The following is a 14,001-nucleotide window of genomic DNA, read 5'->3' as shown; positions in this document are numbered from 1 at the left end:
ACTTTACAATACTTGAAAGTTACATTTCAACAAAACCCAAGTTATTAAAAACCACAACATTATCTGTCCCTAAAAACCAATTACCATTGATGCAAGGTACATTTCATAAAATTATTCAAGGAACTACACTGCAATCCAACCAATCTATTAACGACCAAAAACAGGTTCCTGATTCACAAATAACAGATAATTACTTTTATTTCCAATGGATATTACTTTCTATCTTTTATGTTCAACTTCAATTTGAGTACTGAAACCATTTTCAAGCTATAAGTGAAATACTCTTCAACTTCATCTGGTGGATTTGTAGAGTTTCTAAATAATGAAATTGGATAATCTTATTCCTCTTTTAAAGATAGAAGGATCAATTACAAATTAAGCGTTAGAATAAATATTCGTTTCGGGATACCATCGAATAAGATTTCAGTCCCTCAATGATTCAGTGGATGACAACATCTTGTCAATACCTCCTTTTTGAATTGAATCTCTCTAGTCCGTTTCTAATTTTCCTTCCTCATTATTCTCATTGAATTCAACAATCCATTGTAAATAAACTCCTTCAATATTCAACCAATACTTGTTTTTTGTAATAAAATACAATACAGTGAATAATGAAGAGATAAGTAATTGCAAAAAAATGTCTCGTGATGAATTGATGATGGAATTAGGGCAATTAAGAAGAACAATGATTGAGGACAGAAACGTATTCCGAGTAAATGTTCAAATAACCAATTCCTTTTCATGTCCAAATAAATTAGTATGTCTAACAACAATGGTTATTGGATCATTGATTGAGGGAAAATCACTTGAAGCAGAAAATTGGATGCTCATCAAGAGTGCATTCAATCCCTATGAAGAATTTAGACAAAAAGTAATTAATTATGATCCGTTGAGCATGTCCTTGAAAACACATGAAATGATCACATTAATGTTGGATCAAAATAAGCAATTGTGCTTGGAGGATATTGGTGCCAAAACAACAAATCTTCATTGTTTGTTGTGGAGATGGATGCATGTTGTTTTAAAGTTGAAGGAATGGCACAATAGATATGAAAAAGTGGTTCAAAAGCATCTATTCCAAACCAGATTTACCTCTGATGTTTCCATTCATTGTATTAGTGATGAAGAGTAGAGTTGCTCATGTTCGTGACGATACATGCCTATTTTGGAGGAATAATTCGAAAGAATGAGGTTCACGAATTATTATTTGAAAATGTCATGAGTTGTCTCATTGAATAGCTACATGTGCATGCACGTTCAATTCAATGCGTTTCTAAATTCTCAATGTATTATTGTTTACATGGTTGGAGTTATGTATTTTGTTTGTGATTGTAAAATTTTAACACGTTGGGTGTGTTGAATAAAGAGAGCCACAATGAAGGAGAAATAAAATACCGTGCGGCAATAAGATATTTGAGGCATTGTCCCGTGGAAGGGAATATGGTGGTACTTATTGAGATGTTGTTGAAGTGTAAACTTTTCTCAACTAGTATTTACTTTACAAAAATGATGACACTGCGACGTGACTACAGTAGAGTTATTAGTTTACAATTGCACTCAAACCAATGTCTCTACAAAGAGCCACTAACAATAGGTGGTATAATACCTTATCTTCCCTCAATTTCTTAATAATTGGTTTTTCTGAAGCAAAGAATAAATCCTCCAACTTGTTCAATTCATTCTTATTAATTTCAACATCCCTGGAACCAAGTAATGAAGAACGAGTTTTAAAGTCAGTTCCTGAATTTTCATCGAATCTCAAAATGACATGTTTGTCAGTTTGAAGAGTTTCTAAATAATTTGAAAATAGATCTGAGTCGAAAAATGGAAAGTCGCTCGAGCAATGTTCCCCAATTTCTCCATTCTTGTTGTTCGAAACAATACCCTCTTCGCTTGAATCCGTTTCTGAACCAGTACTACTTAATAAATCAACAACATCGTACGAACCACCCTCTGAAAACTCACTGAATTCATCATCTGAATAGAATTTATCATTCACTTGTGCGTCCAAAGGGTTCATTCTTTGAGATATTGAAGAATATGGTGTTAATTCAACCATAATATCTCTCTCCTCCAACTGACCAATCGGTTTGTGTATGACTTGAATGATTTCTTCATTTTCTTCCTCAGTAATCATCCTTAATTGGTGAAAATTTAGCAAATGGCGATAATTTGAAAGTAGTTCCTCTCTTTCCTTATTATTGTTGGATTGGAGAACTCGCAATAATACTTTTTCATTGCTGAACACCTTTGTCTCGTCTTCTTTAAAGACATGATAAAATATCTCTGCATTAGTTTCTAGAGATTCAACATCTCCAAGTTTGTTATTGGCATTATTTGCAGTGTCTTGTGCTGATGAATATGTTGCATTGTTTGATTCATAATTCAGTAATTGATTGAATTCCCTTTCAAAGTCAAATGTTACACTAATAATGTCGTAATTATGAGGAGGGAATATGAGGATATTTGAAACGACATCGTACGACAATCGCTCGTGATTGAGATAGGTAACTATTGTTTCGTTTTTCAATTCGTCAGAGTTGTCATCATTGACAGTTACTTTAAACATTGTTTCATAGAGATAGGGCAATATTTCTGACAAAATACCCTCCCTTATTTGAAAAGGCATCGTTGGGTTATTTAACCATGATTGAACAATACCAGACCATTTAGAAGTTAAGGAAGGAAGGTCCTCGCTGACATTACTGTAGTTTACCTAATTTGATGTAAGATGCAATGAATATTAAGGTACATACCTCTTGTTTTGCTCTTCTCCTCTCCAATACAAAACGCTTTGCAAAATAGAATCGATAATAGCACAACATGGCAAGACATTGTTTTGAATTAAAGCCCAATGTCTCCAATAAGGAGATCTTCTTTTGGATTTTTTCATACCCTAATTGTACAACATGTGGCTGTAGTTTGGATTGTTTTTGGACTTGGTTGCAAACTTCGTAATAAAGTGAGAGGCAATCATTAAATTGGTCAAAATCTGCGCTAACATTGAGTGAACGAGGAAAGTATTCATGACAATATTGTAGCCAAAGCCCGTTGTGAAAATTAGCTAATAAATACCACCTCTTACAAACAAGGCCAATACTATTCAATAGAATTTTAAAATCAATAAATTTAAATACGTGACATATCGGAATACAATAATCTGAAACCATTGTTGAGCCTATTTGATCATCATGGTCATTCTGTGAAATACCAAACAAAAAATAATAGGCAGCTGGTACACTTTCTTGCTTCATTTGATGAGTACAGCTCGTAATGTTTTTTAGTTTGTTCGGAGCATTTTTCTCAATACGGATTTCGACTGCGCCATGAAAAGCATGTTGCGATGCTCCTCTTCGCTATTCTTAAACTTTTTTACTCGATAGTGCAACTACATCTGCTTTGGTGCGATTTTCATAAAGTTTTCAGCCAACAACGACAAGGTCTGGTATTTAAAACTCCAAAAGAACACCACAACATTTAACCATCGCTATCGAAAGGATTTTCAACAAAGAACAATACAAATCCTTCATTCCTCTCTCTCTTAGAATAACGAGTGTATTGACCAATCAGACACTTAAGAGTTCTTGTTCATCATCATTTTTCTATGACTCCGCTTGCAGCCTCCTCCTTTCCAACTTCTGTCATTCCCCACATTATGATGAATAACAATAATCAACAACAACCAAATACCAACAGTAATGGTTCCTCCTCCGATACTTATCAAAACCTCTTACAATGTCTTTCCTTCCTCTACCCTCAATCGAATTCTACAACTACAACCACCAATTATCAAACTACCATTCCTTCCTATAATTATCAATCGAGCACATTCTTTCCAAATACTACTTCTACTAATAACAGTAGCACATTAAACAGTGCTGCTTCCACCACCATGAATAATTCATCCCTACTGTTAAATAACTTATTCTCGAATCGCCACCAATTAATCACCAGTTTTGAAACCCATACCACCTCTCAGAATAACAATTTTGTTCTCCCTGTTATTCCATGTGATACACCATCTACCTCTTTTAATGATTCATCTAGCAGAAATCAATCATGTGCAGTTATTATTGAGGAAGAGATTGAAGAAGACAATGGATCTAAGAGTTTTAGAAAGAGAAAGACTCCCTCAACCATGTCAACAACTCTTTCAAATGTAGTAACCACTACAACGACAACATTTACCCAATCAAAGAAACCAAAGACTCGTTCATCAGTTGATGTTAATTTGACGCTTGTTGAAACATTGCCTAATGAAACTGAAGACAAACATTATGACCCTTCCAACAGCTTTTTCTTATTGTTAAAGAACCATTTGGAATTGAATGAGAGATTAAGCAAATCTCTAATGAAGAATAAGGTTGTAGTTGATTACACTCATTCAACATCGTAAGTATTCAAGTTTCATTTTGATTTTACTTAAAAACTGATTGGCGTGTCATGATCATGTGAACAGCTTGTGCCAATCCTCATTGTCGCATGACTTTGCAACATCATCAACAAATCCAAAATCTGTTGATGTTTTCAAACAACCAATCGAAAAATTGTGCTTATTGTACAGTATGTATACTCACATGTGTCAAAAGAAGGGTCTCTCCAAAGAAGCTAGATCTGCCTATGAAAAAACCAGAACATTGCTCAAACAAGTTTTTGACAAGTACGATAATTACTATGTTGCATTCACTTATTGCATTCTTTCACTCTACCAATCAAGTGAAGGAGATGATGAAAGTGGTAAATTCTATCTAGATCTTGTAGATCACTACTTTAAATATCACAAGAGAAATAATACAAAAAAGACAGACACACAGAGTGATTCTACAACTGAAGAAGCAGAGATCAATTCATTGATCAAATACGTAATACCTTCTGCTGACATGGATAGAGACTACTTTTTGGAAAAGTTTTACCATGCTGCTGAGGTGATAAACGAGGCTGGATGTCAAACAAGAATGTCTGAAATTCGTAAATTGCTTACTTGCTTTTATTCATACGGTACTGGTATGAAAGAAGTTATTCATCCAGACTTTAAAGGTTTACTTCAAAAACCAATTGATAGTACTACATTCGAAACTTATTTGCGAATGGTTGACTACACATGGGAAGTATCTTCTCTCACTAGTAAATCAATGAATCTAGAAGACGACCAAAGATCAATACTTAAGCATGTTGGTAAGGGTTACAAGCACACAGCATACTCCCTGATCATCACAGAGTATTTGGATTATTTGTCCAAACATGTATCACCAAATGCTTGCTCCTCTTCCATCAATCTTACAACACTCAACAGTGATAACGAACAAGTCAAAGAACTTTTACCAAAGCTTTACAAAGAGTTGGATGATTTTATGAATTTATGCCAGCTCGAACCAGAATCGTTAGGTGTCATGCCACCAGCTTATGTTTCTGCACTTTCTCTTGCTTGCATAGTTGACCTCAACATGGTCAATTCAGATCCAAACATTTTAACCAAAATTGAAAGAGATTTAAGTGTAATGTATTACATGTCAAGAAGATACCAAAAAGTTAAAGTTGTATTTGCAGATGTAATTACCAAACTTCTCGAAAAGCGAGAAGAACTTTTGGCCAATAAATCTAAACAATCTTTGTAATGTATGCACGAATTCAAACATGTTTTTTGCTTATTTTGCAATGTTTAATTCATGATTAAGAATAATTGGAAGATGGAAGAACTATTGGTGATTACATCTTCAAAAGGGGCAGCAGTCCAATTTGCCTAGTCGACTTGAAATTACAGACTGCTTAAAATAAACATGTGTTCAACAATCTTGTTTGTACTTTTAGAGCAAATCGAAAGAATCTGGCTGTGTGGATTATAGTGATTCTTCAATCTGACTTTTGAGAAAAATCAGAAAAACTCAATTTCTAAATTATTTGAGTCATTGATTTAATTGGATTCGGATTCATTATACATGTGATATTAGTGTTAGTAATGTTAGTCATTGGTGTTATTTTTTTATATTCATAGTATTTATGTTGTAAACCCGGAAAACGTGTAGATCGACTAGGCAAATTTGTTACTTCAACCTCAAAAGGATATTTAGTATTAGAGATTCGTTTTATTTACAATGATTGTATAGGTTTACAAAATTTGGACGGGTTGGATTATTCATCTTCTTGTTATCACTGGAAACAAGTTCATATTTCCGAATCACAGAATTAGTGGAAAATTTGCCAGGCAATAAAAATAATCACAGAAAATCACAGAATTTTTCAACAAATTCAAAAAACAAATGTCTCATCAAGAAATTATTTCTTCTCACTTTAAAGGTGCCAAAGTCAATTTAATTGGCCAAGGAGCTTTCGGACAGGTTTATTCAGTTCAAGATCATCAAAATAAAAAGCTTGCTGTTAAAGTTGTAGACAATAAATATGAAAAGGAAGGTTGGAGAGAATTTAATCATCCAAATCTATTAAAATACTTTACAGCTCGTCATTTTCATCTTGGTAATTACTCCTATTTGTGTTGTGAATTTGTTGGTGAAAATTTGCGCCAATACAGAAAAAGATTCAACACAATTGATGAGAGAGCAGTTTGGGAATTGATCAAACAGATGCACAGTGCCTTGGATAAATTAAAAACACTGTTCCTAATCCACAGAGATGTAAAATTGGATAATATTCTAGTGAGAGATGGACCAGGTTTCCAATTAGTTCTATGTGATTTTGGTTTAGCAAAGAGTGAATTGTCAACTTGTCAAGTCAGCACTGCAGGAACACGAGCTTTCATGGCGCCAGAATTACAACGTGATCGTAAAATTGGATTTGAGCAGGCAAAAAAAGTTGATATTTATTCATTGGGAAGAACAGTTATTCATTTCGTTTTGGGTGAAGAATTCTTGAAATATACAAATGAAAGTGCCTCGTCTTTATTGAGAAGGGTTGAAAATTGTGGAATTAAGAATCGTAAGCTACTCGATTTGATTCAAGGAATGATTTTGGAAGATCCCTTAAAAAGGTTCAGTATTGAAGAAATTGGAATGTTATTGGAATTAAGGAATTATAGTCAATCCGATAGTACTACTATTCAACAATATGTAAACAATTCAAGGCCAACTCAATCCAATAGTACTACTATTCAACAACATTCATCTAGTCAATCAAGAAAGAAGACACCGATCAAAGATGTTCCAAATCGAAAAAATTGTGGAATTACAAAACAAGTTTCAAACCGAAGGAATGTGCCGCTACTGTTATTAGCTGGTTGTTTGATAGGTGGTACTTTTCTTGCTCTTGGGCATGCTAGCAAGCAACACCAAAATAAAGTTCGTTAAATTTATATGAAATTGTAAAGTTCAAGAATTCCCATTTCCAACAGTTTAACATTATTGGTTTATAGAGCTATCAATAATATTTCCAAGCGTTACTTAAACCTTTTAATATTCAACAAATTGGATTATAAATTATCCTGTTCTTTGTAAATTCTGCTCTTGTTTCTTTGACTTATTATTCTTTAATAGAAACTGATTTGTCTGTGTGAATATGTTCTTTAATAGTGTTTCTGGATGGATTAACCTTAATAACTTGTTCATGAAGGACAGAGAGAACATTAAGAGGAGATTGAAAATAGTTCATCATTTACTGAATGGGGCAATAGTCTGGAAAACCATAAAGTTAATAATTTGGATTGAGTACCCTAAGTGAAGCTCAGTGGTAGTTGTATAACAGAAAATAATGGGAATTCGAGGGAAATGATTACCGAGGTGTGGAATTGGTGCGTTGTTGTACATTATCCAGTGTAAAAAAGCAATATCCATTCAGGCCTACTCCTTCCCTTCCTCTTTTAACGGATTCATCATAAGGTGGATTTTCAAGGATCTTTTTCTGCTTTCTCTACAATGAATTCTTTAGGAATATAAATTATTGGTTTGATATAGTCTAATACAATTATTCCGACACACTACCAACATTAAACCTTAAATAAAAATGCTGCAATCAATTTTACGGAATGATATTGATCAAAATAATAAATTGTTACGTGATGATTGCTCAGAACAAGCGGTTACATGCCAATTAGATTGTAATTATTCATCTATTAAATTGGAATACAAATTAAAAAGTCTTTGTAAAAATATTCAAAAAGAATTATTAAATGAAATTACTAATATTAATAATACAACTATATTCAAAAGACAATATAATGATCAGGCTATAAATACAGCTAGAATATATGACTTAATCAAATCAAAATTGAAAAATAATGAATTGGATGTAAAACGAGATAAACAATTATTAATTCAATGTATTAATATCAATGAAATTATTTTAACATTACTACCATATTTTAATAATGATTTTAATTTATCCTTAAAATTATTACTGAATAGTTCGTCATCGGAAATTGTAAATATTATTTTAAAAAACAATAATGATTTATTCGCAAGTAAGACATTTATTAAATTATTATTTTCCAAACGTAAAGATAATTATAAAACTAGATTTTATTCATACACACAGGATTATCATAATCAAATTTGTATTTTTAATTTATTTTCTGATGAAATTAGAAATGATAAAGAAATGTGTTTATTGACCATGAATCATATTTCATTAAAATATTTTAATTCTAAATTGTATAGTGATAGGGATGTAATTATATCATCAAGTAAATGTTCAAATTTAACTTTAAAATTATGCGACAATATCCTTAAAAATGATTTGGAAATTTTAAATAATAGTTTCAATTATGACAAATCTTGTTTAAAATATATTGATAATTCAGATTTTATTAAATACGCAATGAAATTAAATGGATTAAATTATTTATATTTAAATGATAATTTTAAAAATATTAAAGAATATGCATTTTTATATGTAAAATCTAATTTAAACGCTGATACATTCACATATCTACCTCATGAATTATTACTGGATATGGAAATTGTGAAGGAAGCTTTAAAAAAAAATCCACTAAATTTTAAAAATTCTAACTTTTTAAATAATGTTGAAATTATTAAAATAGCAATTTCAATTTGCGAATCAACATTTTATTTTGTTGACAGTTCAATAAAATCAAACAGAAGCTTAATTTTGGAATTATTGGATATAAATGCAAAAATATTTCCCTATATAGATATTGAATTGCGAGGTGATATTGAAATTGTAACAAAAGCATTAGAAAGATCACCATTTAATTACAAATCCATTAATAGTAAATTACAAAATGATAAAAATCTAATAATGTTAATAATTAAAACAAATGGATTATATTTAAGTTTATTAACCGATGAATTTAAAAATGATAAAGAAATTGTAATTGAATGTATTAAAAACAAAGGAACAGCATTACAATATGCCAGTGATGAATTAAAAACAGATGTTAATTTACTTAAATTAGCAATTGAACAAAATGGACAAGCATTTAAATTTATTGATGAAACCTTAAAAGATGATATTGAACTGATAAAATTGGCTTTATTAAATGGATGTCCTTTGGGCTTAATCAAAAACAAGAAATTGAGAAATGAATTCAAACAATTCGCAAAGAAATGTCATTTTCACTAACTTGGTTGAATTTGTGAATTTTCAAAGATTGTAAAAGATTATTCGAGTTTATTGATCCTGAAATATTCCCTGAATGCTAGAGTGGTCTCAATGAACAAATAGATCCACACCATGTGAAACCAATTCATGGCCAAACAGTAGAGAGAGGTCAGTGCCAACCAATCCATCAATTCACTTCTATCCTCCAAATTTCCAAACAAATTCTCAATCCAACCCCTTGAGCTCTCCCACCCATTCCTAATATTTAACAGAGCATAAATGAGATAAACAATTGTACAGCACACGAGTAGCCATATAAGAGACCAAACATGTGAATCTTGTCTAAATCTTGCAAGAAGGATCAACGTAATAACTATTAGAAAATATCCAGAATTGACCGCCTTCCATGGATCTTCCTCGTGTTCCCTTGTGGTAATTGTTGCCAGAAACCACAGGAGGACTGAATAAACTAACACTATGACACTTCTAAATGAAAATAGAAAGGTAAAATAATTATCAATTCCAATACTGTAGAGAATGTTCATTAGGATTGGAGCCATAGAAATTGGTTTGATATCAAATGAAACCCTCTGAACAAAAATTCACCAAACCAATAATTGGAAATAATGGAGAGGATTTGATATGGAATTTTCACAATCTCATCAAGAAGGAATATGAAACACGATAGGAATGGAAACCACCATAATCCACTCTTATAAGTTCTTTGATTTTCGTCAAGAAACATTGCCACATAAAACGAAACCATTGCCAAATAGAATCGAAACACAAGTCCATACACTTGATAATTGAAATAAAAGGCCTTACTTTCGAATATTCTACTCCACTTTTTGATATTTTCAATGGTCGTTTGGTTCAATCGTTTTTCAGTAATCTTTTTCAATAGAATGAAATAATCGTTCAAGGACTGAATGTTGGGTTTTGCCTTGATGGTTTCTTGGATTTGTTTTGAATTAATGTTTTTAAATCGGGGAGGAAATGCCAATCTAATTCTTTTAAATATTAATGCTTGTGCATTGATAGGAGTTGAACTATGCAAGAGACATCTCCACTTGGAACAAACTTTCGAATAATTGAAAACATTTACAGTGTCAACAGAGGCAAATTCAAAAATCTCCATTAGCATTTCATCGGGCAATTCGCTGATCTTTCTATTGGGTATTGTGTTTGGTTGTTGTTTGATCATTTTTTATTTTGCTTGTCAGTTCTAATTAAACTTATTTTATTTACAAAGGTTTGTACAGATTGTTATCATGAAGAATTCGATCAAATACTGGAGATGATATAAATACAATTATTCAAAAAAAGAGTAGACACTTATTGTAGAATTATTGATATTATTGTTGATTTTCAAATTGAATTTTATGATTTTCAATCAGCTTTTAACATTTAACAATTGTATTTTTTACTAAGAGAAGTTATGGAAAAACACTTTGCCTTGCACATATTGTTTTGTGTCTTTCAGGTGATGAATGTAATCATTTAAGATTAGCAATTTTTGTCAATTATTATGAAGGTGAAGATTCACAGGTTGCATTGGAGCTATTCAAAGCACCATCATATGTTCTTCACAAAATGAAACAAGCTGATAGTGAACACATCAGATTCTGCAAATACTGGAACATTTGATTTTCAACTCTTTGTTATTATTTTGGTTTTATTTACAATGAATGCCTAGGGGTTCAAAATGTCGAGTTGGGGAGACTACCACTTTTTGAATTGTTTGTTTCTCATTTCTAAAGTATTATTTGATTGAGATTTGGAAGTTTTGCTTGTTTCATTTCCAATAGAATTCAATGTTTGGAAATCAATTAAATTTCTTTTTCTTGTACCACCAACAATATTATCCAGAGAAATTTCGGAATTAAATTGTGAAGTATTATTGGAGGAATTATACATATTTCTTCTTGTTGAGACCATTTTGTTATTTTCTTTTGTTGATTTGCATTAATTTTCCTATCATCAAATACTTCATCAAATACTTCTTCATCTTCCGAAGATAGAATTCCAACAAAAACAGTCTGGACAAGATCTAAACCAATTGATTTATCTAAAAGATTACCATTATTTGATATTGACACATCTAATATTATAAGTGGAACAAGACATCGTAATAATATTGATTATCATCATGCAAATTTAAATGGTAAACAAATTTCAGTGAAAAGATCTTCTAAAAATTCAATTGAAAAGAGAGCTAAACAATCAAATAAGAAGATTACCAAATCGAAAAAGATGTAAATTACACCGAAATATTGAATCACTTTTAAATTATCCTAATTTGTAAATAAAAAAAGAAAATTGAGATTTATTTCGAATAAAATTGAAATCTTGTACGATTTTCCAGTTCTATCATCAATGCACTCACCCAGCACAAATGACAAAATGTATTATCATTACAAAAAAAAACAATATATTCGGCTAATGACAAGTTGCACATCTCTCTAATTGGATTCAGTGTCATCTTATGAACTGTGACATCTTTAAAGCTAACACTTTTTGAGAACTAATTGATTTTTGTCACAGTTTGAAAAAATTGTTGATTAATCTTTATTGTAATGAATTGAAGCTGCTCTTCTGAATTTGAGAACAAGATCTATTCAGTGTAACAATTTAAAATAGTTTTAACAAGTTCCACTCTCCATTTTACATTAGATAAATTGTAATCTAATTTAACCAGTACTTTACATTGATTTTATTAGATTCTAACAAAGTATTCGAATCATGATTACATAATCCAAAACCAAATATTTCATTAATTATCATCATCTTAATAATCATGCTAATCCAACCTCTGTTCATACAATAACCACCCTTCAACTGTCAATAGTCCATTATAATTCCTCCTCTGAAAAATTATAATCTCTCCAAATCTATTTCTCATCATCTTCCACACAGCAATTCAAAAAATCATCCAAAAAAAAACAAAAAACACGAGAACGATGAACAAGACACTCTTGATCGCCTTTTTAATTGCCTTGTTGAGTATTGCTGTTAGCGTCTTTGCACAAACCGCAACACCAACAACAACTCCAGCCTTGGCTACTCAACCAAAGACTATTCAAAATATTGTGCAAGTTGTTAATGCTACACTCAACGCTGTTGAAGGAAAGAACCAAAAGTCAAAGGTTCAATTTTTGAGAGGCATGTTGAAGCAATTGAAGGAACTTGGATTGATTAAAAGAAACTCTGAACAAGATAAATTCAATTTGGAAGAAGCTACTATTATTATGAATAAGATGGTTGCTGTTTCAAAGCATCTTGCTCAATTGAAGAAGGACGGAAAGGCTGAAGATTTAAAGACTTACATTGCTGATTTAAAGACATCTACTAATTTTGCTACTGGTGTCAGATTGATCAGAGCTATCTTGAGAAAGATTTACAGAAAGAATATCAGAGCTCTTGCCAGAAAGATTAAAGCTGCTGCTAAGAAGTCTGCTTCATCAAAGAAATCAAAGAAGGTCACCAAGGCCATCAGAAGAAACAACAAGAGAAAGTGTGCTGCTCCAAAGAAGAGAGTTGTTAAGAGAAAGTGTGCTGCTCCAAAGAGAAAGATCGTCAGAAGAAGAAGATGTGCTGCTCCAAAGAGAAGAAGAGCTCCAAAGAGAAAGATCGTCAGAAGAAGAAGATGTGCTCCAAAGAAGAGAATTGTCAAGAGAAAGGTCAGAAAGTGTGCTGCTCCAAAGAGAAGAGCTCCAAAGAGAAAGTGTGCTGCCCCAAAGAGAAAGGTCAGAAAGTGTGCTGCCCCAAAGAAGAGAGTTGTAAAGAGAAAGTGTGCTGCTCCAAAGAGAAGATCTGTTAGAAGAGCCCCAAGAAGAGCTCCAAGAAGAAGAGTTGCCCCAAGAAGAAGAGCTCCAGTCAGAAGACAAAGACCAGCCAGAAGACCAAGAAGACAATCTAGAAGACCAGCCAGAAGACAAAGACCAGCTAGAAGACAAAGAAGATTCGGTAGAAGACCATCCAGAAGACAAGCTAGAAGACAAAGATTCGGTAGAAGATTCCCAAATAAGAGAAATAGAAGATACAGAAGAGCTCCAAGAAGATCTGCCAGAAGACTCTCTAGAAATGAAAGAAGATAAATCTAGTAAAAACTAATATTTAGGTCAAAAATAATTTTACGAGTAGGTCAGTAAAAATAAATTACTGATCAAAGTTTTCCAATTTTATACATTAATACATGATACAAATTGGTATAATTTTCTAAGGTTTGGATCTGATACAATTTCAGATTGAAGAATGTAGTCAGCATTTCATAATCAGACATCCTTGACATTTTTTCTTGGCTTACTGAACAATACAATTTTTATTGATCTAGACAATGACCACACAAATACTCAAAAACAGCCACCTTTATTCCTGCTCTCTTCGATCTTGCATCCGCATCATGCTCTACACATCCAACAAATATGAATCCAAAATATTGGACGTCGATGGTGGGGCTGCACGGTCAGAAGTGCTTGATTTATTAAATTGGAT

The 14,001-nt window shown here is 32.1% G+C and overlaps 5 protein-coding genes across 5 annotated transcripts; 4 read left to right on the top strand and 1 right to left on the bottom strand.

Moving 5' to 3' along the window:
* Positions 1–637: 637 nt before the first annotated feature.
* Positions 638–1,384, top strand: NAEGRDRAFT_79372 (uncharacterized protein; the record flags this gene model as incomplete). Its single annotated transcript, XM_002678355.1, has 1 exon — positions 638–1,384. The coding sequence occupies one exon, from the start codon at positions 638–640 to the stop codon at positions 1,130–1,132; it is 495 nt and encodes a 164-aa protein (XP_002678401.1). The 3' UTR covers positions 1,133–1,384.
* Positions 1,385–1,540: 156 nt separating this feature from the next.
* NAEGRDRAFT_66378 (uncharacterized protein) lies at positions 1,541–2,569 on the bottom strand (the record flags this gene model as incomplete). The annotated part of the gene is made up of 1 exon (XM_002678255.1): positions 1,541–2,569. One exon carries the CDS (start codon positions 2,567–2,569, stop codon positions 1,541–1,543), a length of 1,029 nt encoding a protein of 342 aa, XP_002678301.1.
* Positions 2,570–3,469: 900 nt separating this feature from the next.
* NAEGRDRAFT_79370 (uncharacterized protein) lies at positions 3,470–5,615 on the top strand (the record flags this gene model as incomplete). Its single annotated transcript, XM_002678354.1, has 2 exons — positions 3,470–4,392; positions 4,433–5,615. Exons 1-2 carry the CDS (start codon positions 3,605–3,607, stop codon positions 5,613–5,615), a joined length of 1,971 nt encoding a protein of 656 aa, XP_002678400.1. The 5' UTR covers positions 3,470–3,604.
* A 642-nt stretch (positions 5,616–6,257) lies between these two features.
* Positions 6,258–7,298, top strand: NAEGRDRAFT_66375 (uncharacterized protein; the record flags this gene model as incomplete). The annotated part of the gene is made up of 1 exon (XM_002678353.1): positions 6,258–7,298. The coding sequence occupies one exon, from the start codon at positions 6,258–6,260 to the stop codon at positions 7,296–7,298; it is 1,041 nt and encodes a 346-aa protein (XP_002678399.1).
* Positions 7,299–12,450: 5,152 nt separating this feature from the next.
* On the top strand, positions 12,451–13,635 carry NAEGRDRAFT_79369 (uncharacterized protein). Its single transcript, XM_002678352.1, has 2 exons — positions 12,451–13,059; positions 13,099–13,635. Exons 1-2 carry the CDS (start codon positions 12,468–12,470, stop codon positions 13,602–13,604), a joined length of 1,098 nt encoding a protein of 365 aa, XP_002678398.1. The 5' UTR covers positions 12,451–12,467; the 3' UTR covers positions 13,605–13,635.
* The last annotated feature ends 366 nt before the right edge of the window (positions 13,636–14,001 follow it).

The sequence above is a fragment of the Naegleria gruberi genome (assembly GCF_000004985.1).
Source record: "Naegleria gruberi genomic scaffold NAEGRscaffold_18, whole genome shotgun sequence".
NCBI classification, from domain to species: Eukaryota; Heterolobosea; class Eutetramitea; order Acrasida; family Naegleriidae; genus Naegleria; species Naegleria gruberi.
This window is presented reverse-complemented; position numbering and strand designations above follow the sequence as displayed.

What these genes read in the sequence shown, in the direction of transcription:
- NAEGRDRAFT_79369 (XM_002678352.1), top strand. Translation starts at nt 12,468, where the DNA reads ATGAACAAGACACTCTTGATCGCCTTTTTAATTGCCTTGTTGAGTATT. An exon ending in GAGAGTTGTTAAGAGAAAGT is followed by an intron (nt 13,060 to 13,098) that starts GTGCTGCTCCAA and finishes GAAGAAGAAGAT; the next exon opens with GTGCTGCTCCAAAGAGAAGA.